General features: G+C 46.8%; 1 protein-coding gene across 2 annotated transcripts; it reads left to right on the top strand.

The window, feature by feature from the left end:
- The first annotated feature begins 4,212 nt into the window (after positions 1-4,212).
- Positions 4,213-25,256, top strand: LYL1 (LYL1 basic helix-loop-helix family member). Of its 2 annotated transcripts, none has more exons than XM_081845553.1 (4): positions 4,213-4,757; positions 17,018-17,463; positions 20,890-20,981; positions 21,196-25,256. In XM_081845553.1, exons 2-4 carry the CDS (start codon positions 17,018-17,020, stop codon positions 21,540-21,542), a joined length of 885 nt encoding a protein of 294 aa, XP_081701679.1. In that variant the 5' UTR covers positions 4,213-4,757; the 3' UTR covers positions 21,543-25,256. The 2 variants fall into 2 exon arrangements, with proteins under 2 accessions (XP_081701679.1, XP_081701680.1); XM_081845554.1 differs by lacking the exon at positions 4,213-4,757 and adding an exon at positions 8,182-8,485.
- The last annotated feature ends 1,414 nt before the right edge of the window (positions 25,257-26,670 follow it).

Here is a 26,670-nt window from a genome sequence, read left to right as displayed (position 1 = left end):
ATGCACGTATCGCAGAACACAAGAATGCCGTCAAAAAAGAAGAAAAAACTTCCTCTCTTTTCCAACACATGAAAGAAACAGGACACGAAATTAATTTTGCAGATTCCAAATTGCTCTTTAACACGGAACATCACCACAAGAGAATAATCATGGAAGCCATCGAGATAGAGAAACACCCTCACAACATGAACAAGCGTGACGACACATCCCGCTTGCCAGACATCTGGAAATTAGCCCTCCCCACAAAAACTGACACCAGATCCAGAGGCACACAGAACGCCAACACCAATCAACCACACCAGACCCAAACCCAGACCCTCTCCACAGATGAATTACAGACACCATCCAGTAGCCAATCCATGGTGGCACCTCCGGATGCTGCACCCCCCTGCAATCCCTACACAGATCTGGCTGACACAAGCCACAAAACCACAGCTCGCCCCTATACACGAAGCCAAGCCAGAGCACAACTAAGTACAGTACAGCCATCTTCTCAGGAAAACTCTTCACAAAGTTCAAGAGGTCAAGACACAAAGACTTTAACAACTAATCCACACCTAATGACCCACCTAAGTGGTACTCAGGATATCACTCAAGAAATCACTCAAGATATCTCTCAAGTAATTAAGGAACAAAAGAAGAAAAGGCACACTAGCCTGGGAACTTCCTCTCTGCCCAGAACATTGGAGGCTATACACCACACCCCCTCTACAGTATTTATAGGAACTCAAACACTGAGATCCTGCTCTGTTCCAGTAACAAGAAGCCGAAAGCACCAGCCTGAAGATGACGAGTGAGACCTCGTCGAAACGTCGCCTAGACACCCCAACTTTTACACGGGAAGACACCCGAGGACACCAAAACCTGCATTCCTGTACCCGTGAAAATCTACGAAAGCATATATATATATATATATATATATATATATATATATATATGGTTTTTTGATTACAATACAAATAAATAAACACAATAGTACATATCATAACATATTTTCTTATCTTCTTTGGACTTCCTCACATCTCCCGCTCCAGCGTTCCAAATTATAAAACTTAAACCAGCAATTTATCACCTTGTTTCCATTCTTATTATCTAATTTTCCAATGTTGTATCTCAAATTTTAGATACGTTTATTTCATACCTTAAAAAAATTATGCTTAGCCTAATAGTTATCCAAAATTTGTCTTTTCCTAAGTTTAACTTATCTTCATAATTCATTTCGACTATTTTAATGGTGCCAAGTTATTGATAATCTAGCATCCTTCTTAACCTTCATACAATTTACAATATTTTTGCAAATAAATCTTGAAATTCTTCCAGTCTTCTTCTACGGTCTCCTCTCCCAGGTCTCGGATTCTGTCGGTCATCTCGGCCAGTTCCATATAGTCTATCAGTTGCATCTGCCATTCTTCCAGGGTGGGTAAATCTTGGGTTTTCCAGTGCTTGGCGACGAGTATCCTTGCTGCCGTTGTTGCATACATAAAAAATGTTCGGTCCTTCTTTAACACCCTCTGGCCGACAATACCCAGAAGGAAGGCCTCTGGTTTCTTAGGGAAGGTATACTTAAATACCTTTTTCAGCTCATTATATATCATTTCCCAGAAAGCCTTCACTCTAGGGCAGGTCCACCAGAGGTGAAAGAATGTTCCTTCACTTACTTTACATTTCCAACATTTGTTATCGGACAAATGGTATATTTTTGCAAGTTTGACTGGGGTCATGTACCATCTATATATCATTTTCATAACATTTTCTTTCAAAGCATTACATGCAGTGAAGTTCAGCCCAATGGTCCACAACCTTTCCCAGTCCTCAAACATGATATTATACCCAATGTCCTGTGCCCACTTTATCATGGCCGATTTTACCGTTTCATCTTGTGTGTTCCATTTTAACAGCAAGTTATACATTCTTGAAAGTACCTTAGTCTTAGGCTCTAACAATTCCGTTTCCAGCTTCGATTTTTCCACCTGGAATCCTAACTTTTTGTCAAGTTTGAAAACTTCCTTAATCTGAGCGTAGTGTAACCAATCTCGCACTTTATCTTTCATTTTATCCATACTCTGCAATTTCCAATTATCTCCATCTTTTTCTAATATTTCCCAATACTTTGGCCAATTGGCTTCCATATTGAGTCTTTTTCGGGCCTTCGCTTCCAGTGGTGAAAGCCACCTTGGAGTTTTATTTTCCAGTAAGTCTTTGTATTTTGTCCAGACATTAAACTCTGCTTTTCTGACAATATGGTTCTTGAAAACCTTGTTAATCTTAACCTTGTCATACCATAGATATGCATGCCAACCAAAAGCATTGTTAAAACCTTCCAAATCCAGTACATCAGTGTCTTCGAGAAGTAGCCAGTCTTTTAACCAGCAAAAAGCTGCTGATTCATAATACAACCTTAAGTCTGGCAGGGCAAAGCCCCCTCTTTCTTTCGCATCAGTTAATATCTTAAACTTAATTCTGGGCTTTTTGCCCCGCCAGACAAATTTGGAAATATCTCTCTGCCACTTCCGAAAGCACTCTGTTTTGTCCACAATCTGTAATGTTTGAAACAAGAATAGCATTTTTGGCATTTTTTCTTCCATTTTCTATCCTGTCCAAGATTTGCAAAGAACATTTTCCAATGGACTGCTGCTGTTGCAGCTGCCTAGGGAATACTGACCCGCTGAGGGCCCTGCCCTGCCTCTTTCCATCTGGCTTAGGGTGAGGCCTGACAGGCTGGAGCAGCTCCTGTTGGACAGGCCACAGGGCCACTGCTGAACCTCCTGGTCGGCCTCTACACCAAGTGCAGTTGCCACTCGCTGCTCCAGAGGGACAGGCTGGTCTTGGACTTCCTCAAGTGGGAATAGACATCCAGATTATTGAAAGCGGTGTGGATAAGTTCCTCCTCAACAGTGCTGAGTCAGGCTACCCAGAGTCAACATCCACCTTACCACTGGCGGGAGGCCTGAGAGCGCCACCATCTCCACCATGGCCCGCTACTCAAGGACCCCAGCCAGCGCAGCATCTGGCTGAGCTGGCTTAACAATAGGCATGATTTGCATGTGTGTATTTTAATGAACTGAACAGAGTGAAAGGTTATGAGTCATGGGGGTGCAGAGATCGTGTGAACGAACTTAGTGCTTAGCTTATCTTTTAATTGCTATTTTGTTAATGTTTTAAATATTGTTTTATAGATTCTAAATGCTGCGTTGATTTGTTAATCACATGACTTGCCATAATTGTGAGGTTTAGCCTAATTTTTAGTCGCTGTTTAGTTAAGTTTTTTTATTGATAATTTGTTAATTATTTTATATGATGCATGCTGTATTCGCGAAATGCTATTATGTTTTATTATGTTATGGTTATTTATCGGTTTGTAAGCCGCTTTGAGATTCACTTGAATGAAAAGCGGCGTCGAAATACAATAAATCAAACTCAAATAAATCGAATGAAAATACTTCCTTTAAAATCCCAAGCATAGCCCAGAGGTGTGCATTTCTGTTTGTTGTCTGAGTCTTTCCTTACAAGTGCTCCAAGGCTGAAATTTCATGGCAGCAATTGTGATATCCAGGTATGCCCAGACTTGCACAGAATGGGTGCACGCGAGGCCGATGGCTTTGCATGAGTGCCTGCAAACATCCTTCCTTTGCAGGAATTGCAGGTGTCTTTACTGACCGTGGATCCCGAGGCCAGTGACTGACAGCCTGGTTCGCCTGGTTCCCATGCCATCCAACGGTTGTAAGAAATGCCAGCTGCTGACCAATTGAGCGTGATGCCCAACAGGAGGCACATGGGCCCTGTGCCTGCCAGGAACCCCAAAAGCAGGCTGGCCGGCCGACTGGCTGATGGAGAGTCGGGGAATAACCTCCTTCCTTCCCTCCCTGGGCAAGGCTCTCCTGAGCTCACATCCAATCCATGTTTCTAGTCGCTAATGAAAGTGCTGTGAGCTCTCCTAAGCCACCTCTATTATGTGTTCACTGGTCTATGTTATTCCAGTGTGTAGACACTGGGCTTCCTCTTGTTTGCTTTCCAAGTCCCTTTGCTTAGGCTGGGTCTGACTTGGGAGTTTCCTTATCAGCCCTTTGCAGGCAGCTCCTGTGCGGCTTATCTCCGAACTGCAGAACATCCCCCGTCCAAAGAGGGCAGGAAATCTCTCTCATGCAGGGGAGGGGAGAGGGAGGGAGTGGGGAGGGGGCTTGGCCCAGGCTCCTTCATCAAAGCAGCTCCTTCCAGTGGCCAAATAGCGCCTGTCAATAAAGAGAGGTGGCCGCAGGGGGAATTTGTAAGGAACGAGGTGGCAGGAAAAGCGGGAGCCTAATTGATTTGAAGTCCCCATACCAGAAGCAAATAACAATAATAATTATATGTGCGCTCTGGCGGAGGGAAGCAGAGGAGGAGAGAGGAAGCGGCCGCGAATCATGGCCCCCGAGCATGGTAGCCTGCAGCAGCCATGTGGCCGGCTTCGGGGGTAGAGTGCCTGGACAATGCGGGCCGCTCACCTTCTTCCAAGGCTCTAGAATCAGAGCCTGGCACCTCCGGTTTCGTCTTTGAGGGGACCCCTGTGCCACGGCTTCTACATGCCCCCGCACCTTGCCACCCAGGCCTCTTTACAGCCAGCAATCAGGTGACACCCCATTTCACCTCGGGATCCTCCGGCCATCGGACGGGGTTTCGCGGCCTTCCTGCCGGCCCTTCTGCCACAGGGGATTAAAAATGACCGCCTTGGTTGACCTTTGGAAGAGGAAAGATGGCTTTGGCCGGGTGACATCTGGCAGGTGAGGAAAGGGGCTTTTGGGGAGTGGCGGGAAAAGGATGGTTGGCATCTCCCTTGGAAAGAAAAGGCAGAGGGGACTGAGTTTCAATGATTTTATTTTAGCAAACACGGTTGTTAAGGTCTTTTGATTCATAGTTTGCCCAGAAAGGACCGGTGGTTCCTTCTCTTGCAATTTGTTGTTGTTGTTGTTAAACAAAAACCCATTCTTACTCTTGTGGTACACAGCGCCGTATTTTTTTCTCTTAGACTGAATAGCTTGTATGTTTTTATGGTAATTTTTTTACTGTATCATCAGTCCAGAATAAGGATGTCTAGGAGCTCAATTAATCTTAAGACTATTCTCCCTCCAATTGCCCTTTTTGTGTGGGGAACTTTTTGTTCCTGATGAATTCTTCGTCTCTCCTCACCCCTCCCTTACTGCCTGACTGCTGATCCCACTGCTAAAATCTAATTTAAGAAAAGAAATGACATCTGTAAGGCCCAGAAAACATAACTGCAGAATGGAATTTTCACAGCAATCCGAAAATACATTTACAAGCCAAATAGATTTTGCATTGAAATCCAAATCCAGTTCTGTGTGAGTGGCATCCGTCGAGCAGCGCTGATCTGTCACAGGGTCCTCCTTCATTTTTCTATATGGCAATTACAGTTAAATAATCACCGCTAATCAATAGGTTTAAAACTTCCACCTGCACTCCCATTTGAATTTCAAAGATTCCTGTGATCTCTGTGCTTATCTTGGAAATTATCGCTGTTGTTATTTAAGCTGCTGTGATATCATTCGTTTGCTCAGCAATTGCATCTCTTATCGTGCCTCATCACCCACATGGTTTCCTACCGGAGTGCAATTTGTAACAAAATTGAGCGATTATGACTTCTTGCTTCACAAAGACGAAATTCAATGCTGTGGCTCATTCGTGTTTTCTACCAGATTGACACAGCGCTTTTTTATCTACAATTCCCTGCTCCTCCTCATACAGAAGATGAACTCACATGCCATACAGTCATCTCTGTAAACATGTAAAATAGTCATCTATGTAAAAAGAAAAGTGTGTGATATATTGTTAATGACATGCACAGATTTTTTTCAATTTTTATTTTTCTTGATATGATACAACACTGAAATGGCATCGGCATTTTAAAAATAAGAGATGCATTTTCTCCCCTGGATTAACAGTTGTTGCAGTATGGGCCTCTTCAGACATTACACACTTCCTCAACGGCAAACACTTCCGTGTAGGAAAATTGTGCGCGTGTGTGAAAATTGTGTTTAGATTGTTGTGTGTGACAATTGCACACGTGTCTGTCTCACAGTGAGCACACATGCGGGAGGTCTTGGCTCCCAATGCATGTATTTCCCACTGCATGTGAAATGGTCTCATACTGAACTGCCACATGCATGACAAATATTTTGTGCTTTCCACACACACATACCCCCCAAATGCTGGAAATGCATTGATCCTGGAAACGATGCAAAGAGTCAGCGAGCTTTATCTTTACAAACATTCCTCTCTTCAGGAAAAATATAATTTACTTATAATTTTATATACAATATAAGTATATATAATCTCCCCTTCATTACATCAGCAGTCCTAGGGCAGTTTCTAACCTCTATTAAAAATACATTTAAATATAACTACCAACCAAAAGCAAAACCCTGCTGCAGCAGTCAAGAGCAATAACAATATTTATTATGTATATATGCATTCATTATTAAAAAATTATACACATCCACATAATATCATATACAAAAACAACATATAGTATCTATCTTTTAATTACGGTACTTGTGACAAACATTGGGGCCACAGTAGGGTTTTGTTAAGGACACCAATTTAAATTGGCTTTAAGTCCTCCTAACTCTGTGCTATTTTGCGGTCGCAGTGTATTTATTTATAAGATGTATGAATATGCCAATGCATGTGTTAAGAAAACCGAAGGCAGGAAGTTAGTGTGGTAATATAACATTTTTATGATAAAGCAATAATCCAGAATCCCGTTAACCTGAAATATTTGGATTTAAGTTAGTTTCTGTTCAATTGAAAGTCAATGTAACTAATTTGGGGCAAACGAAGAAACAATTGATTAAAGTAAGTCATGGATTGGCTGTATTAGGTTTAACCAGTACAGTATACAGTATACTCATTTAAAGTGGATTTTTTCCTTCAACGGAGGGAATAAAAAGATGAATAAATGCCCTGAACTTGTGGCTATTCAATGAGCTCTGCTTCTCAATTTTAGACACTGTATACTTTGTTGTCCTTCTTTCTTGTGCTGTCCTCCAGTTTTAGGGGGAAATATTGAAGGCAAAATGAAAACATGTGACAGTCGACGTCCCCGACTTGTAAATCACAGAACTGTGGTTTGTTTTTTTGTTTTTTAAGCAGCCTGTGTTTTAAAAGTCTGGTGCGTACGAGTTGAAAGTAGCTCGTAATTTTTGTTTGTGTGCATGCATAAGAATGGCTTTGAAAAGGCCTCAGATGTTGCTGATTGGGACGCCAAACCCTCCTGATGACATTTGCAAAACCATTTCCTCTATTTCTCAAACATTTTTATCGCCTGACACTCAAACAAAGGACTGTGGCAGCCACTCAGAATAAGCATTGTTGCCATTTTATCTCCCTTAGCTCAGTTACCTGCGTTGCAAAATATCATCGCATCCCATCTCAGTCATGATTCTTAATCCAACATTTTGTATGGGGAGTCCAAGTGAGCCAGGCATCTGAGGGGAGCCGAGCCTTGTGGACGGATATGTTTTTAAAGCCTGATGGCATTTTCCTGAGCAGGAATTTACTTTGTAATCAGAGCAGTTTCAGAAAAAGGACAATAATAATAATAAAAGAAACCTGTTCCCAAGTCAATTACTATTATCAATCAAAGCATTTGCAAATTTCCTTATTCACAGTTGTGCACCACCCGGTTCATATTTGCATGTTTAAATTTGGACTCGGCTCTCTGCAGAATTTTGACCACCGCGCAGTGTTTCTAGCCGAAAGGGCGACATGAGGGAGGTTCTGTGAGGCGAGAAAACATAATGGAGAATCAAGTAGTCATTTGGGCCCTTAGAGAAGAATTCCTCCTCTCAATGCACTGGGCAAATTCTGACTACACATTTGCAGTTGGTCTTAACAACCAGGGAGTCAAAGCATTATGAAATGGGCTTACTTCTTGTGCAGGTACATCAGCATATTTCCAACTCTCTGTTTTGGTTCCGATCTACCTATAGATTAGCAATCCCTTCCAACCACACAATTCTACGATTCTACAACTTCTTATCTGGCATATTTGGCCATTAGCAGATAGAACGAGCATTTCAGCAGCATTCCGTTGCTTCCTGTCCTCGCTGGTAGGCAGAGCTTGAGAGAACTTCTCTTCCTCTTTCATAACAGAAGACAGAGGGTCAGTGGAGCCAGCCCTGTCATTAGACAAAGTGAACTGGATGCTACAGGCAGCACATGCTTGGGTCAGGGGGAGCAAAGGCAAAGACTTTGAGGGCAGAGTTTTGTGAGTTGTCAAATGCCCTGCCCTTTCCTGCTACCCTGCTGCCATGAGACCTCCGGGTACAGAGCGCTATATCAATTCAATAAAAATAATTTTTTAAAAATTGCTTGTAGGTCTGGTGGAAAATTCCCAAAGGCATCTGGTTGGCCACTGTGAGATCAGGATGCTGGACTAGATGTGCCATTGGCCTGATCCTGCAGGCTCCTCTTATGTTCTTAAGATCAGAAGGTCGGCGGTTCGAATCCCCACAATGGGGTGAGCTCCCGTTGCTAGGTCCAAGCTCCTGCCAACCTAGCAGTTCGAAAGCACGTCAAAGTGCAAGTAGATAAATAGGTACTGCTTCGGTGGAAAGGTAAACGGTGTTTCCGTGCGCTGCTCTGGTTCGCCAGAAGTGGCTTAGTCATGCTGGCCACATGACCCAGAAGCTGTACGCCGGCTCCCTTGGCCAATAAAGCAAGATGAGGGCCTCAACCCCAGAGTCATCTGCGACTGGACCTAATGGTCAGGGGTCCCTTTACCTTTACCTCTAAGATGACACTGACAGTCTGGTATGTGAGGTGAGGGGTGTGTGTGTGTGGAGAGGCACTGTTTCATTCTTCCTCTCAGCTCCAAAATAGCCTTGACCCTTCTGGCGACGTTGATAGGCAGAGGGTTCAGAACTGATGGAAGGCTGGTCCTTTTTCACGCACATTGTGTATCAGACTTATGGCGATACCACTTATTTGAACACAGCTAGGCAGAAATGTGGGTTGCCCTCTTTGGCATTATTAGCAGCCATTGAAAACATCACATTCAGCGAAAGGAAGAGTAGACCTCTGGCTACAGAAGAGCAGGCTAATGGGTGCCTTGTTTTCACTTCCATGCCTCACCGGTAAGTTTCCAGAGATACCAGGTCTTATCTGCCCAGGGTCTCTGGTGTGTTCTCCTTTTTATTCTGTGTTGAGCTTCATTGATAAACCAGTCCAGGCAGGGCTGTGGCATTTGTGGGCTTGCTGTGGCCAAGCACCCCTCATTTCTTAGAGCAGTAATTCAAGGCTGTCGTTTGAACCACACAGACCTTTCCAATTTGAAATGGGAGCTGCGTCTCTGGGGGAAAGCAGTTCCCGGAAGGCAAGCCCCAGGAGAGAATAGCCACGTGCCCCCTTTCCGCAGTGAACAGCAGGCTCTGACTCACATTTCACATGTGCCTCGTAGGGCAGCCGACGGGTTCAAGCAAATGGTTTTGCTACCCCCATGCATAGCCTGAACTGGGGAGAATCTCCTTGTGCTGGAGAGCAAGATAAATGTAGGAGGCAGGCAGGAGGCAGGCAGGCAACCCAATTCTGGGCTGCATCAATAGGAGTATAGCATCTAGATCAAGGGAAGTAATAGTGCCACTGTATTCTGCTCTGGTCAGACCTCACCTGGAGTACTGTGTCCAGTTCTGGGCACCACAGTTCAAGAAGGACACTGACAAACTGGAACGTGTCCAGAGGAGGGCAACCAAAATGGTCAAAGGCCTGGAAACGATGCCTTATGAGGAACGGCTAAGGGAGCTGGGCATGTTTAGCCTGGAGAAGAGGAGGTTAAGGGGTGATATGATAGCCATGTTCAAATATATAAAAGGATGTCACATAGAGGAGGGAGAAAGGTTGTTTTCTGCTGCTCCAGAGAAGCGGACACAGAGCAATGGATCCAAACTACAAGAAAGAAGATTCCACCTAAACATTAGGAAGAACTTCCTGACAGTAAGAGCTGTTCAACAGTGGAATTTGCTGCCAAGGAGTGTGGTGGAGTCTCCTTCTTTGGAGGTCTTTAAGCAGAGGCTTGACAACCATATGTCAGGAGTGCTCTGATGGTGTTTCCTGCTTGGCAGGGGGTTGGACTCGACGGCCCTTGTGGTCTCTTCCAACTCTAGGATTCTATGATTCTAGGAGGATTATTAGTGCTAAGACGGCTTCTCTGGACCCTCCCTTTTCTGACGGTTTCCTGGACTAAGCCTTTATTTTTTTGCATGCTCTCTCGAGGGTTGGAGGAGAGAGGCAGTTTCTTACCAACCTCCAGAGACACCCCCTCCCCAGTGCTACTGATGACTGAATCGCTTATTCTGAACCAGCTACTGTGTTTTTCTGTTTAGGGGTTCGTTTCTTGATTCTGGGTCCTTCCAGAGGGGCGTTTGTTGCCGACAGGTGCTCGTCACACATGCAATTCATTTGCAGCATCCACACAGCATCTTTGGCATTGAAATATCAGCTCATATTCCCCCACTCCATCTCAATTTAACCTGATTTTTACCCTTTCAAGGAAAAATCCTAGGGGTGTGTGTGTGTTTGTGTTTGTGTGTGTGTGTAAACACATTGCCATCAACCTAGTTGCAATAGCTGAGTGGCCTGTTCACAATACTATTATCCCTTCGGGAATAACCTTCATGAAAAATGTTTGACCAATTGTATTTTATTTTTGGAAATTTTTAAAATAATATCTAGGGTAAAAAGGGAATAGCCTTCAGGCTGAGTTTCGATTTCAGTGAGCAGGAGGGCAGGGGGAAAGACTCTCTGATCGAGTTCTGGGTTTAGGTCCAAGTTCAGTTCACATATAATTTAAAAATAAATAATTAAGGTCAAGATTTTCAGGAATTAAAGTAGACTAGGAATGTTCCCGTACTTGCATTATTGTCCCAAGACAGTTCCCTCAACCTCTGCAGCTATTGCACAAGAAATGGGATTTCCATGAATGGTCTGGAGACAGAGCAAAGCCGCAAATAGTTAGTCATCTATTCCACCCCCCTGCAATGGCGTACTGTGGGGGGAGGCTGCTGGAGTGATTGCCCTGGGTGCAAAAATATTTCAGGGTGCGTCTCTGCAGTTGCCGCCCCAACTGGAGGCGCGCCCCATCCCTCCCACCCACCAACCTCACCTGAGCAGCACAAGCTGGGAGAGGACGGGCCCTTGCATTCCCCCAGCCACACGGCGAGACTCGTGGCCATGGCAGTGGCGGTGCCCTGGCCCAAGGAGGTCACACACATGTCCCGCTGCTACACTGCAACTCTGTCTGGCAGCAGCAGCAGCACTGCATGTAGGTGCTCGTTTGTAGGCACAATACTTGCCTTAGGGGGTGCAATATTTTCCTTGCCCTGGGTGCTGGCATCCCACGCTACGTCACTGACCCCTGCAGTGCAGGAAGTGCAGCTATAAGATGGCCATCCAAACATGGTCAAATGTCTTTCTTGGGAAACTGGAGGGAATCCCTAAGTGCACGTTACAAGAATGAGAGGCAGAGGGAAATTTCTTTGCCACTGAACCTCAGGGACTGGGGAGTGGGGATGAGTTAAGTTCTTTCAGTAGACAGGCTCTCATTCCCAGGCAGACTTGCACCCTCGGCCCCCTCCCCAATAAATTAACCAGCAGGGTTTCTGACAAACCTGTGAGAGCCTTGGAATTCTGATTTATTCCTAAGTGAAGGAAAAACACAGCACTCTGCACCCCCATTCAGCAAGCAAGCAGGTGAGCAATATGAAAAAAAATGTTCGTAATTCATGTCACCATTTTTGTAACTTGATCTTTTTCCACTGGCCTGTTGAACTGATCCAGGCCAGCCAGCCATTGCCTGACTAAGGTTCAGGGGCCTTAAATCAGGCATAGGCAAACTCAGCCCTCCAGATGTTTTGGGACTACAACTCCCATCATCCCTAGCTAACAGGACCAGTGATCAGGGATGATGGGAGTTGTAGTCCCAAAACATCTGGAGGGCCGAGTTTGCCCATGCCTGCCTTAAATATATAAATGCATTGGGGAGAAAACTGTTTTCCAGAAACCCAGACCTGCTCCCCTTGCTTCTTGGCTGAGCATGGAAGTACAGGAATAGCTCCCTCCCCCAACACAGAACATTAAAGAAACTCACACGAGGCTGTGGCGAACCTCCCACCCACTGCCTGTGGCTCACAGCATGACCGCATTTACGATTATCTGCTGAGAACGTCTACCTCAATCGAACCACACCATCTCTCCGTGACAGCTGGGGATTCCCCACACATCAGATTTTCATAGACACCTGTGATAAAAGCCCTCAGAGAATCACAGCCATAGCGAACAGCAAGATCCAGCAGCTTTTGCTGCCCCCCCCCCATCAGAGGCCCTCCAAGTGTCCCTATTTTCCAGGGACGTCCCTAATTTAGAAAAGCCATCCTGGTTTCCAATTTGATCCTGAAATGTCTTGCTTTTCCTTAAAGGTAAAGGGACCCCTGACCATTAGGTCCAGTCATGTCCAACTCTGGGGTTGCGGCACTCATCTCGCTTTATTGGCCCAGGGAGCCAGCGTACAGCTTCCGGGTCATGTGGCCAGCATGACGAAGCCACTTCTGGAGAAACCAGAGCAGCACACGGAAACACCGTTTACCTTCCTGCCGGAGCGGTACCTATTTATCTACTTGCACTTTGACGTGCTTTCGAACTGCTTGGTTGGCAGGAGCTGGGACCAAGCAACAGGAGCTCACCCCGTCGCAGGGATTCAAACCGCAGACCTTCTGATCGGCAAGTCCTAGGCTCTGTGGTTTAACCCACAGCGCCACAGCGCTTTTGCTTAGGATGTCCCTATTTTCATTGGATAAATGTTGGAGGGTATATATGTTGGAAGCAGCTCAAAGTGGCTGGGGCAACTCAGTAAGATGTGTGGGGTATAAATAGTAACATGTTCACTATGGAATGGGATATCCCTATTTTCATCAGAGAAATGCTGGAGTGGATGAGATCACAGGACTGCTCATCTGAGCACTGGCTGCAATGTTACCCAAATGTGATTGTACCATAGATTCCTATACAGTCGTACCTTGGATCCCGAACACCTTGGTACTCGGACGTTTTGGCTCCCAAACGCCGCGAACCCGGAAGTGAGTGTTCTGGTTTGCAAACTTTCTTTGGAATCCGAATGTCCGATGGGGCTTCCACGTCTTCCAGTTGGCTGCTGGAGCTTCCTGCTGCCAATCAGAAGCCGCGGGTTGGTTTCCGAATGTTTTGGAAGTTGAACGGATTTCCGGAACGGATTCCGTTTGACTTCCATGGTATGACTGTAATGAATGGCATTATGAGAAAGGCAGTTTCATTTTCAATAAGTTTACTAACGACCCTTTGCATGGATTTTGCCATTTTTACAGCTGACCCCAGGGTCTTGTTCCTGGTCCGTCCCTGCCAGTTCTGACCCCATGAGTGCATACGCGAAATTAAGATTTTATTCTTTTGTGCGGACACGCGTCTACAATGAATTGCACTTGCCATTTTAACCATCCCATCCATTCAGAGAGGCCCTATTGGAGCTCTCCACAATCTCTTTTTGGACAATTGGGTATTATCAGGAAACTTGGCTACCTCACTGATAGCTCCTCATTTATGGACACATTTAAAACCAGAAGTTTCAATACAGATTATTGAGGGACTCCACTTTCTACATGTCTCCACTGGGAAAATACATGTTTTCCCACTTCCTGTTTCTTAACCAGTTACTGATCCACAAGAGTCTCTTTCCTCTTACTCTGTGATTGCTAAGCTTGCTCAGAAAGCTTTGGCAAGGTACTTTATTTTTAAAAAAATTAAAAATCAGAATATCAACCAAATCCCCTCTATCTATATGCTTGTAGCTCTTCTTCAGCCAGTTTGTATTGTATAGCATGCAGAGATACACTGCTGTGAGGTGATAAATTGAATGATTCCTATTATTAGATCTATGTAATAGTGATGCCTGAGTAGACATGTGGTCAGAGTTGGCCTCTGGATTTAGGGCAAGATCCAGTCTCTATGTTTGAGTCTCTTGTGTGGCCTGCAGGTGGCAGCGAGGCAGACGTTTTAGATCAGGTTTAGTTCCCAAACTGTGTTCCATGGATTCAGGGGCGGACTTTGGAAATCTTTGATAATATAGCAGCTTGTGTGAGGCAAACATTTGGTGCCCCCAAACGGAACTTCTCCATTATGGATCTTCTCCATTTTGTGCCCCCACAGCTCAGTCCCTTTGGGGGGGAATCTCCCGCATTACCCTAAATCCGGTAATCCAACCAATGCCCTGTGAGCATCATTTGAGGGGTTCATGGCATCTCTGTGGATTGATGGTTGAAGATGCGAGATGTAAGGGACCCCTGGATGGTTGAGTCCAGTCAAAGGCGACTATGGGGTGCGGCGCTCATCTTGCTTCTGGCTGAGGGAGCCGGTGTTTGTCCACAGATAGTTTTCCGGGTCATGTGGCCAAAGCCGTAGCTAGGTGATCTTGCGACCCTGCCAGAACTGTCCAAATTGTGCCCCCTAGCCACTGACAAATTAGCTCTTCTTTCCGCCTCTCCTCCCGACCCTCCCATTCAACTCACCCTCTATTTAAAACCTTTTCTTATGAGGAAATAATCAATATTTTCATTTATAGACATATTTATGGACATATTTTAAAATGGTATTGCGTGCGCCCTTGCCTGTGCCCCTGGCGGGGGCCCACTTCACCACCCCCTAGCTATGGCCCTGCATGTGGCCAGCATGACTAAACCACTTCTGGCACAACGGGACACCGTGACGAGTGCCAGAGCACACGGAAATGGCATTTACCTTTCCGCTGCCGTGGTACCTATTTATCTACAGTGGTACCTCGGTTTAAGTACTTAATTCGTTCTGGAGGTCCGTTCTTAACCTGAAGCTGTTCTTAACCTGAAGCACCACTTTAGCTAATGGGGCCTCCCGCTGCCGCCGCGCCGCCAGAGCATGATTTCTGTTCTCATCCTGAAGCAAAGTTCTTAACCTGAGGTACTATTTCTGGGTTAGCGGAGTCTGTAACCTGAAGCGTATGTAACCCGAGGTACCACTGTACTTGCACTGGTGTGCTTTTGAACTGCTAGGTTGGCAGGAGATGGGACAGAGCAACGGGAGCTCACCCTGTCACGGGGATTTGAACCGCCAACCTTACGATCAGCAAGCCCAAGAGGCTCAGTGGTTTAGACCACAGTGCCACCCGCATCCCTATGTGAGATGGCACATCCATCACATAAAAAAAACATTCATTGAGTTTTAACTGTGTTTTTATTGCTGCTTTTATTTATTGAATTTTAGTGTACAGTGGTACCTCAGGTTACAGACGCTTCAGGTTACAGACTCTGCTAACCCAGAAATAGTACCTCGGGTTAAGAACTTTGCTTCAGGATGAGAACAGAAATCGCACGGCTGCGGCACAGCGGCAGTGGGGGGCCTCATTAGCTAAAGTGGTACCTCAGGTTAAGAACAGTTTCAGGTTAAGAACAGACCTCGAGAACGATACTGGACCCGAGGACAGTCGAGGGGCCTCCAGTTCCTTTATTGTATCCAAATTGGCAGGGAGGTCATGGTGGAGCAACAGGACCTTCTCTGCAAAAAAGCGGAGTGTTTTGTCACAAAAATGTGTTTTGTCACTTTCTTATCTGGATCTATTCTGTGGTAAATAATTTGGCTTTTTCAACCTTCCCCCCACCCACCAATTTGTTGGCTAGTTTGAGAAAAGTCTGATGTCAATCCCTGTCGCAGCTCGCCACAGGTTTTTGCTTCTCCTGTCCAAGCCTCCATGTGGACTCTAGAACCTGGAATATGTATACAGTGGTACCTCGGGTTAAGTACTTAATTTGTTCCGGAGGTCCGTTCTTAACCTGAAACTGTTCTTAACCTGAAGCACCACTTTAGCCAATGGGGCCTCCTGCTGCTGCCGCACGATTTCTGTTCTCATCCTGAAGCAAAGTTCTTAACCCGAGGTACTATTTCAGGGTTAGCGGAGTCTGTAACCTGAAGCGTATGTAACCTGAAGTACCACTGTACTTGAGACTTTTATCATATACAGTGGTATCTCGGCTTATGAACTTAATCCGTTCTGGAGGTCCGTTCTTAAACTGAAACTGTTCTTAAACTGAGGCGCGCTTTCCCTAATGAGGCCTCCCGCTGCCGGTGCCCTTACACCATTCGGCTTCCATTTTAGACCGAGGTAAAGTTTGCAAACCTGGACACTACTTCCAGTTTTGCGGAGTTCGTAAACCAAATAGTTCATAAACAGGGCTGTTCTTTAACTGAGGTTCCACTGGATGGTGATTCTGGTAATGCTGAACCAAATCAGCATACTGTTGCAATCTGGTGATTTGCCAAGCTGAAATTTTGCATCTTTCCCCTTCCACTGTGTGTGACAAGGCGAGTGAGAAAGGTCCAATTTTGTTGTAGCTGAGACAAGTCACCCAGGTCCCTTGCCCTCTAGTCAGGATTAACAAAGTTCTCTTCTTCCCTTTACAAAAGTGAACTCGTAAAGATTATGGGACGTCTCTAAGAAGAGCGGTTATAGCTTCTCATTTGGGGGGTGGGAACTGTTTTGGTTGAAACTTGAGAACGCATTATGCTCCCTCCATCTGAAACACATTTCTAGAAGTAAATGTTAACGCTCCATTAGTGCCTAAAATCCAAATATTAAACACTGAAAAACTAAAAGTCTGAAAACGAGGAGAATCTGCTAACAACATTTACATAAATACATTTCTCCTCCTGCTAACAAACTAGTCTTTGCCAAAAGAACTGGCATCCCTCGCCACGGCGTTTGTGACTAAATTTCTGAAAACCAGGCAACTAGGATTGCAAATAATCTGGTTTGCCTCGTCTTCAAAATTCAATTGGGTTTGATATGTGGCTTAGTTTAGGGGGCCCACCACCCACCGGCTTCTGCGATGCCCACATTTCATGACTTGTGGGAGTAGCTGGTTGGTTGGTGTGATTTGATGTGGTCTTCCTCAGTCTCTTTCTCTTCTCCCCACAGATGAGAAGCGAAGAAAAAATGATGGAGAAGCTGAAGACCCCTCAGCCACCGGTTGCCCCAGAACAGCAAAACCCGCAGCCACCAGTCTCCCCAATTGATATCCCCTCCCCAGCTACTGGGGGGGATGAGGTGGAGGCCACCCCATCGCCCACAAGCCCCACCTCTTCCTCCCCTCCAGCCAAGGGGAGCCCTTCTCCTCCTGACCCACCCCTAGCCCCATTGCCTCACAATGTCCCGGTCATCAGCCTGAGCTACAGCAGCAAGCCCCCCGCCCATGTTGAGGTCCCCACCACTCAGCTCACTGCCCTGCACCCCATTCCCAGCCTCTTACAGCTCTCAGCTCTTCCGGCTGGCCCTCCTCCGCCCCCTATGGCGAATCTAGCCGGAGTGAGGAGCCCCCTTTTGGCCCCACAATATCAGCCTCAATACCAGCCCTTTCTCAACAGGTAAGTCCTGAGTGGAAATAATCAGGTTTGCGGGGTGGGAAGACATCCTGGCAATGGAAACAAGCCAGCAATCGGAATGGGGCATAGCTGTCAACTTTCAGATTTGAAAATAAGGGATCAGCAGCTTTGAAAATAAAGGATCAGCAGCCTCACCTGTCCTGAGGACAGTCTACGGGATATCTAACAATCCGGGGTAGCAGCGTGAAGCAGCTGGAAACGGCACTGGAATAAGGGAATTTCCCACACAAAAAAGGAAGGTTGACAGCTATGGAATGGGGTTGAAGTTTGATTCCGTTCACATTAAAAGGCGAAGCTACTTGGTTTGCGCTTTCCGGAAGCACACTGAAACGTGAATCTTCAGAATTCGTTACTGCTCTAGATTTTGCAATGCAAAATTCTCCAGCACATATCAAGGCAAAGTGTGCATGCGAATGGGCAGATTTTGTGAGAATAACGTATGAAAATACATTATATTGGGCGAAATTGCCTAGGAAAATGTACGTGTTACAAGAAATTCAGAGCAAAATGCTGACGAATTTTCATGAGAAATTATTGTTACCGTCTTGGCCCGAATATAAGCCGTACCTTTAAAATTCAAGGGGGGGGGGAGAGAGAGAGAGAGAGAGAGAGAGAGAGAGAGAGAGAGAGAGAGAGAGAGACAATACCTGAATATAAGCCGCTCCCTTAAAATTCTGCAGGCACTCACACCCATAAATAGCAAATGTAGAAGAAAATCCTATGGGTACTAGAGAGGACCCACAAGTGGGTTAAACACCTGTTTGTAGCACCATAAATGCAAATAAAAAAAATCAATACTGCACTGTAAAATACGGGGAAAGCAATGAATGACATTAGAATTAATTGCACAACAGTCTCAAGCTCGCAAATTGTTCCGTTTTACCGTATGTCTGTTTCAGCAGCGATATCGTAAAAGCCAATTTTTGTAAAGTCACGAATTTAACTTTTCACGGTTGGAATTTGGAAAAAAAGTGCCAATATGGTATTATTATTATTATTATTATTATTATTATTAGTCTTTGTAAAATTGCAAGCTGACGTGGAAATGTAGAGAACTGAAGACTGCAAAAATTATAAATGGACAGAAACCGAAATCAGTCCCAGCATAGACCAGGGGTTGCCAAACTTTTTGGACCAGTGGGTGCATTTCAAATTTTTAGAGAGTACCAGAGGCACTGAGTTGCGCCAACATTGATATTGCACACATGTGGCACCAGCACGCTGGGCTCCTCAAAGCGTCCAACCAGAGTGCTGGACCTTCATCATGCTGGCGCAACCCTGCTGATGAAGGTCCAGCACTGGCACTCCAGGCTCAGAGAGGAGGTCAACGGTTGGGAAGGCTGACCGTCAAAAGACTCCTCCACCCCCTCAACATTGAGGGGGGCCAGCTCCTAGCTAGCCCAGAGGGTTTAAGGGGTCCAAAGATACCCCAGCCCCCTGGAGAGGACTGTGGGTGCCAGCCACAAAATGGCTACCATGGTGGCACTGCATGGCACACAGTTAGGGAGAGCACAGTCATAGTGAAGCTTTCCCCATAATTGTATTTCCATACTAGAAAAGGCTTAACCTGTTGAATTTCTCTCTGCCCCACAGCTGTTCAAGGTACAAGAACCATGTTTGGTCGAAACCATTGCATGTGTTTTATTTTACTGCAAAACCCACGATGAATATTTTATTTTACATATATTTATTTTTATTTTACACAAAAATATTTATTTTTATTTTACACAAAAACCCACGATGAATATTTAAATCCCATGCTGAAAGAAAGGTTAAATTGCCCCGACCTCTCCAGGGTTTCCTTTCTACTGAAAAGTTGTAGGTTTGGGATTATGAGAGATGCCGTGAAACTACGCCACTTTGAGACTTGGGAGGCACTTTTTAACCTTATTATGTTTGTATTAGTTTTACCTTAAAGTAAGTCCTTTTATGAACAGATGCCAATTTTACACTTTGACTTATATCCTTTGCATTTTGTGCTTGCCAATGAAGGAGATTGATTGAGAGAAGAAGCCTGTTTTCCCATGATGCCAACCCTAACCAAAGCCTAGGCTGCCATCCTTTACCCACTTTACCTGGGAGTAAACCCCATTAACTAAAAGGAAACTTACTTGTGAATAGACATGTATACCATTGTACCCGAAGTGAATTGTTAATCTGCCTGATATTTATCTCATGCACAGCAGGAGACATGCCTAAGCCTCTGATCGTTTGCCTTTTGGGCCCTCTTATTTGCAGAAAATAACATCTAGGGGCCACCTAAGCTCAGAAAAACCCACTGCAAGAAAGATGCATCCTGGTTGTTAAGGGAAAAGGAAGGGTGATCTAAAATACCGTATTTTCGCCCTATAAGACGCACTTTTCCCCCTCCAAAAATGAAGGGGAAATGTGTGTGCGTCTTATGGGGCGAATGCAGGCTCCTTGGCTTCAGCGATAGCAACGCGTTGCTTCCGCTGAAGCCAGGAGAGTCTGCTCTTTGAGGCTGCCAGTGGGGAAAGCAGCGCTTCCCCCATCGCCCACCCCAGAGGATGCGGAGCAGCGGGGAGGCGCGCGACACCTTCCCGCTACTCTCCAACCCTCCTGTGGGCTTTTGCAGGAGATGGGGGAATTCCCCCACCTCCCGCAAAAGCAGGCAAAAGCCGCACGCTCTTTAAAGGGGCTCCGCGGCTTCTGCTGGCTTTTCTACGAGGGGGGGGGGAATTCCTCCACCTCCTAGAAAAGCCCGCAGGAGTCACGCACCCTTTAAAGAGCGCGCCACTCTTGGGGGCTTTTCCCCGAGGAGGGAGAAGGGACTGACTGGCCGTTTCAGTCCCTTCTCCCTCCTGGTCGAAAAGCTCGCAGGAGAAGGTCACGCTGGGCTCCTGTGGGCTTTTTCGGGAGGTGGGGGAATTCCGCCACCTCCCACAAAAGCAGGGAGAAGGTCTTGGAGTAGCGCACAGGCTGCATGCAGCCTGTCCACTGCTCCCAGAGCTGCGGGGGGGGGGGGATAATATATTTTTACTTGATTCCCCCCCTGAAAACTAGGTGCGTCCTATGGGTCGGTGCGTCCTATAGGGCGAAAAATACGGTAAATGCCAGTGACCAGTGAATAAGACATACAGTCGTACCTTGGAAGTCGACGGAATCTGTTCTGGAAGTTCGTTCAACTTCCTAAACTTTTGGAAACCAAAGCACGGCTTCTGATTGGCTGCAGGAAGCTCCTGCAGCCAATCGGAAGCCGCGGAAGCCCCATCAGATGTTTGGGTTCCAAAGAACGTTTGCAAACCAGAACACTCACTTCTGGGTTTGCAGCGTTCGGGAGCCAAAACGTTCGACTCCCAAGGCGTTCAGGATCCAGGGTACGACTGTATGTTTAAAACAAGGCTGCCTGTGGAAGAACCATCCTGACCTCTTCTCTTTTCCCTTTAGCATCTACATTGGCAGCTCTGGGACTTTTGGCCTCTTCCCCAACAACCGCCTCAAGCGGAGGCCGAGCCATTATGAACAGGACATCACGGAGGGTGAGTGGCTGTGGGGTAAACCTTCTATGCAGGATGGATTAGAGAGCGTAGGCAGAACCGCCCATTTTACAGGATTGGGGACTGAGGCTGAGCAGAAGTGTCTTTATCAGGAAGGTTGGCATGCTCAGCGGAAGAGGAATGTGCCCCCAAGTTGATGCCCCTTTCGTGAATGCATTTTATCCACCTACTTACCCTTCTCTGCTTATTTGCCCAGGTCATCAGCCCCAGAAGGTGGCACGCCGGGTCTTCACCAACAGCAGGGAGCGCTGGCGGCAGCAGAATGTCAACGGCGCCTTTGCTGAGCTGCGGAAGCTCATCCCCACCCACCCGCCCGACAAGAAGCTGAGCAAGAACGAGATCCTACGCCTGGCCATGCGATATATCAACTTCCTGGTCAAGTTACTGAGCGACCAGGCCAGGTCAGCTGGCGGGGAGCCTCCTGAATCAGAAGCGCCTTGCAATGGCACCCCGAGGACTCCCTCGCCACCCACAGCACCCATAAAAATGGAGCAAGGGACCGTGGAGCCAGTGACTGTACTGGGGGCAGGAGAGCCGCGGTGATGAAGAGCTCTCTGCCCAAATGTGTGCGGCCGTTGCTTCTCTCCCTCCACACGCTCAAACAGTGCCACACAGCCATATGTGTAGACTGAAGCAGCATTGAAGCACCTGGACCGAATGAATCTCCCTTCTGCGCACTGCATGGAGGACTTGTGATGTGGAGGCTGCTATGACCTTCTAAGGATGAATGCTTAGATTTCAGGGTCCATGAAACAGTCCCCTTTGAGCAGGACATCCCGCCATGCCCACCTGGTGGCATAAAAAGCAGAGACTTCTTTCTGAGGGGGAATTAGGAGCGGGGCTTTTTATGTTCATGTATCCAGCTTGGCTTGTTTCCAGAATGACCCACGAGAAGGTGTGGGGTGTGGGAGCAGCAGGGAGCCTAGTTTGTATGAGACACACCTCTCTCCTGTGTGAAGTGGGTCCCCTCCTGTGAAGTGGGTCCCCTGGGTGGGCAAGGGGGACTGTCTTCTGTGTTTTACCTCTGCTCAATGTGCATCACTTCCAAATCCTCAAACCCAAGCATCTATTTTGTGCAGGGTCTTTAAATCGAAATATGAGCACGGACAAAGGAACGGGAATAAAATCAGGGTTAAGGGGTTGCTCTTGGCATTGGAACGTGGGGGGGCGAACAGCCCTCAGCTCACAGGCTCCGCCTTTCTGTTGGGAAAACCCTTCATCACAGGGCACAGGCTCAACTCCCTCTGTAAAAGCCAACAAGAGATGGGGGGGAAGTGGCAGGGGGGAAGGTATTGAGTAAATAAATGGGTGGAAGAGAACGGGTTAGGCAGTCCCTCTTTCCCTGCCAATCGTCTGCTCACAACTGCAGCCCCTTGTGGCTTTTCATTAAAAAAAAGAAAGAAAGCTGGAAGACTATTATATGCATCTGATATGTCACATCTGATTTGACCCTTACTAGCTCACGCTGGGTGGAATTCAACAAAATTTAACTCGGAGTAAATCTTCGCTGACTGCCACCCTCTGGACTGTGGGCAGGGGTTCAACGCACTGGAATGGGGAGGCAAAATCCTTCAGAAAGAAAACAAGGAAAAGGCTGGGCTAGCACTCTCCTCCCTGACATCCTTATAGGGATCTTTTGTAGGGATCTTTTCCTTGTTACTGCGTTACCTGCTGTCCGCACGTGATACACCTCACCGTCAGAACCAGGCCTATTGATGCTTCTTTCTTCAGCTCACAGCCATAATTTTAGCGGCCTCAGTGGGCTGCAAGAGGAATTACCCAAGTCTGGGGTTTGAGGGGCTTTGGGTGGGTGTGTTGGGACAGACGGGCATTGCCGCAGCGACTGCTGTGTCACCGCTGGTGGGCCGGTGCCTAGCTTGCGGTGGTTGGGCTGTTGATGGGAGCCCCACGGCTTCAGGAACTGCTCCCCTTCCTGGAAATGGAAGGGCGGTTTGTGCTGAGTCAGTGTCCAAACCTGCCCAACGTTTTCTGGGCCTCCTGCCAAAACCAAACGTGACAGTGGCAGATCCAGGAGGGTGGAAGGTCCTCCTAGGCTGCTGGTTTTTATTGCGTAAAGGAGGTTGGTGGTGAAGAAGAAGAAGAAGAAGAAGAAGAGGAGGAGGAGGAGGAGGAGGAGGAGGAGCAGCAGCCTTCTGGATGGGGGAGGGAGCGAGTGAAAGAAGGAAGGACAGAGAAGTATGGCGACAGCTACTGCTTATCTGAATGCACCAGCACCCAGTGGATCGCCAGAGTAATGGGCCAAGGGGACGGCTGTTTATCACAGCCATCCCTGCAGGGTGAGCTCTTGCCCCCATCAGATGTTTCAAATGGCCAGTGCAGCGGGGCTGCCCTGGTCTAGGAGAGCTATCCACGCTAAGGCCAGGAGATATTTATGACCTGGAGTGTTCATGCTCTGTCCCCAGAAGAGAGAAATGTTAAAGCTGAAATCAGTCCACAATTAGACAAAATACAGACCGATCCTTTTTAATGCAATTTAACCAGTACTGCAAAATCTTGCTCAGTGTGCCTGCTGCGTTCTGAACCTTATTTTCCTCCCACCCCCTAAATTGGAGCTTGTGTGTGTGTGTGTGTGCGCGCGTTGAGATTATTTTTATTACTCCTAGGAATCGAGGATGGAAGAGGTTCGGGCAAGTGAGAGGCAATAGGGAAGGAACGTGTCCTTGGCAGCCCAGAAGTGGGGGCTGGGGTGGGAGAACAGAAAACCATTCAATGCACCAGAGTTTTGCCTTCCGAGTCTACACTGCCATAACTGTATATTTGAAATCATGAAGACTAGAGGCCTGCTGAATTCTTCCAGGGGAGCAGTTCTCTTAGCCTGCAGCAGTAAACAACAACATCCATGGCAGCAAAGAGACTACCTACTTTTGTGGTGGTGCAAGTTTCCACAGGCAATCCCTGTTATGTGCTAGGAATCATTCCAGATGCAGAGAGATGAACAGCCCTGGCAGACGTCACTGTTTTCTGCTTAGCTGTATTTTCAGCCTCATTCCCATGGCTAAGGAGTTTCTTCTGTAGCACCTTCCTCTAGGTTTGGAGAATCGGGATGCTTCCTAATGTGAGCTTTATGTTGCAATTCAGTTCAGGTTCTTCTGCGTGTTTGGCACGTCAGCTTCTACACATGCTTATAATTTCAGTCATGGATATTAATTGCTATTCTGCAGCTTGTGGTTCACATGAAATGGGCAGAGCATGATAGAATGTAGCCTGAGGTGGGGTTTTTTTGTTTTCGGTCCCTCACTATAGTCATTCTGCTGCTGAACTCCACTGACTACTTCTATTCTGGCTAGGCACACTGGTATTTTCTCTCTCTGTGTGTGAGCAGTTCTAAAGAAAAAAAAATCCCAGGAAGAGTGCAAGAGCAAATGTTACCAGACTTTACCTTTCAACAACGGGCAAAATGGATATGTCTACTGTGACACTGTGGTCTAAACCACTGAGCCTCTTGGGCTTGCTGATTGGAAGGTTGGCAGTTCAAATTCATGTGAAGGGGTGAGCTCCTGTCGCTCTGTCCCAGCTCCTGCATGTTAGTGCAAGTAGATAAATAGGTACCACTGTGGCGGGAAGGTAAACGGCGTTTCCGTGTGCTCTGGTTTCCATCATGGTGTTCAGTTGCGCCAGAAGCGGTTTAGTCCTACTGGCCACATGACCCGGAAAGCTGTCTGTGGACAAACACAGACTCCCTCAGCCTGAAAGCGAGATGAGCGCCGCAACCCCATAGTTGCCTTTGACTGGACTTAACTGTCCAGGGGTCCTTTACCTTTTTTCACAAGAGTGTTAAAGTGGTATTGAACAATATATGAGAATTATTATTATGAGGAATTCAACATTGCGCTAAGTTGATCATTCCATCAGTGCAAGCTTTTCAACGTGCCAGATGGAAAGATCCCTCCTCTTCTCCCCCGCAACTTGTTCTAGGGATTCTCCCGACCCTTGTGAGCCAGTTTGGGGGCTGCTATGAGGAAGAACAAGAGAAAGAGAGGAGGAAAACCTCCATTTGCTGCCGGGTATTGTTAGGTGAATTCAACATTTCAATGAGTGGCCTCTGTTTCCACACAGCCTACTTCTGTGCACTCCTTGCATGAACAGATCTGTGAAAGACCTGCGACAATAATTTTAAAAATGCTTGGGGGCTGCTTGCCACCCCAAATGGGGGAAGGGTGTGTCTGTGTGTGCCAGTCTTCCTGTCCCAGCCTTCTCCAGCTGACCTTCAACTTCAACTTAAAGCTCCCCAGAATCGTGTTGCCTCTTCTAGATCTTTTTTCGAATTTCTCCAAGGGTTTCTTGAGGCAGGAAGGGGACCTCTGGGCATGGAGAGAGATTTTGGGCCCTTCTAGACATCCTTCTTGGGGGATGCGGGTGGCGCTGTTGGTAAAACCTCAGCGCCTAGGACTTGCCAATTGCATGGTCGGCGGTTCGAATCCCCGCGGTGCGGTGCGCTCCCATCGCTCGGTCCCAGCACCTGCCAACCTAGCAGTTCGAAAGCACCCCCGGGTGCAAGTAGATAAATAAAAGGTAAAGGTACCCCTGCCCGTACGGGCCAGTCTTGTCAGACTCCAGGCTTGTGCGCTCATCTCACTCTAGAGGCCGGGAGCCAGTGCTGTCTGAAGACACTTCCGGGTCACGTGGCCAGCGTGACGAAGCTGCTCTGGCGAGCCAGCACCAGCGCAGCACACGGAACGCCGTTTACCTTCCCGCTATAAAGCGGTACCTCTTTATCTACTTGCACTTAAGGGTGCTTTCTTTTTTTTTAAGGGTAAGTAGATAAATAGGGACCGCTTACTAGCGGGAAGGTAAACGGTGTTCCGTGTGCTGCGCTGGCTCGCCAGATGCAGCTTGTCACGCTGGCTACGTGACCCGGAAGTGTCTGCGGACAGCGCTGGCTCCCGGCATCTAGAGTGAGATGAGTGCACAACCCTAGAGTCTGTCAAGACTGGCCCGTACGGGCAGGGGTACCTTTACCTTTTTAGACATCCTTCTTATTGTGCATTCATGGTGATTTCTGTTCATGGGGGAGTCACACAAGATCCCGATTTCAATTCTGTTTGTGGCTGCAAAGGTTTTGGGGTGGTCATCCTGTCTCATTTCCAGGCAGCACATATCCTGTAACTTCCTGCTGAAATCCTGTAACTTTTCATAGCACAAATGTCCTGGGTTTGCCCGTTTTTGTCCTGCTTTTGTTGCGCTATATCTCCCCCAGACGGCAATAATGTGGTGCCATTGGGGAAGCACCAAAGAACAACTAATAAAGCAGAAGGGATCCATGCAGTGCTTTTTTTCGTAAAAAAAATGTTTAGGGGTACTCTCATTTTGACTCAAGAAAATCACCATTTTATAGTTAAAATTGGGGGGAAATAAAGACAAGTAAATGGACAAAAGTACAAATATTCATGTCCCCCCCAGAAAAAAAAATACTGGATCCACAGCTAATGCACTTTTGCTGCATTAGGAATATGTTGCAGAATGCACCTGCAACAAAACACCAGTCTGGAAGGGCCCTTAAAAAAACACAGCAGCAACAGGAATGCACACACATCCTTTGCCACTTGCTTTCCCTCCCAAGAGGGGAGACTCCTGGAAAGGCTTGCAAAAACTGAAAAGAGATTTAGGTCTGATCTGACCACCTGCTCCTCTGAACAACATGGCCAAAGCC

The sequence above is a fragment of the Podarcis erhardii genome (assembly GCF_964252035.2).
Source record: "Podarcis erhardii genome assembly, chromosome: 17".
Lineage (NCBI taxonomy): Eukaryota > Metazoa > Chordata > Lepidosauria > Squamata > Lacertidae > Podarcis > Podarcis erhardii.
Note: the sequence above shows the minus strand (reverse complement) of the source record. Positions and strands in the feature narration are given on the sequence as shown.

Bases quoted from the DNA above. Each gene is read 5' to 3' on its own strand.
- LYL1 (XM_081845553.1), top strand. From the start codon at position 17,018: ATGAGAAGCGAAGAAAAAATGATGGAGAAGCTGAAGACCCCTCAGCCA. The intron at 17,464-20,889 runs GTAAGTCCTGAG...TTTTCCCTTTAG, and splicing joins TACCAGCCCTTTCTCAACAG to CATCTACATTGGCAGCTCTG. The intron at 20,982-21,195 runs GTGAGTGGCTGT...TTATTTGCCCAG, and splicing joins TGAACAGGACATCACGGAGG to GTCATCAGCCCCAGAAGGTG.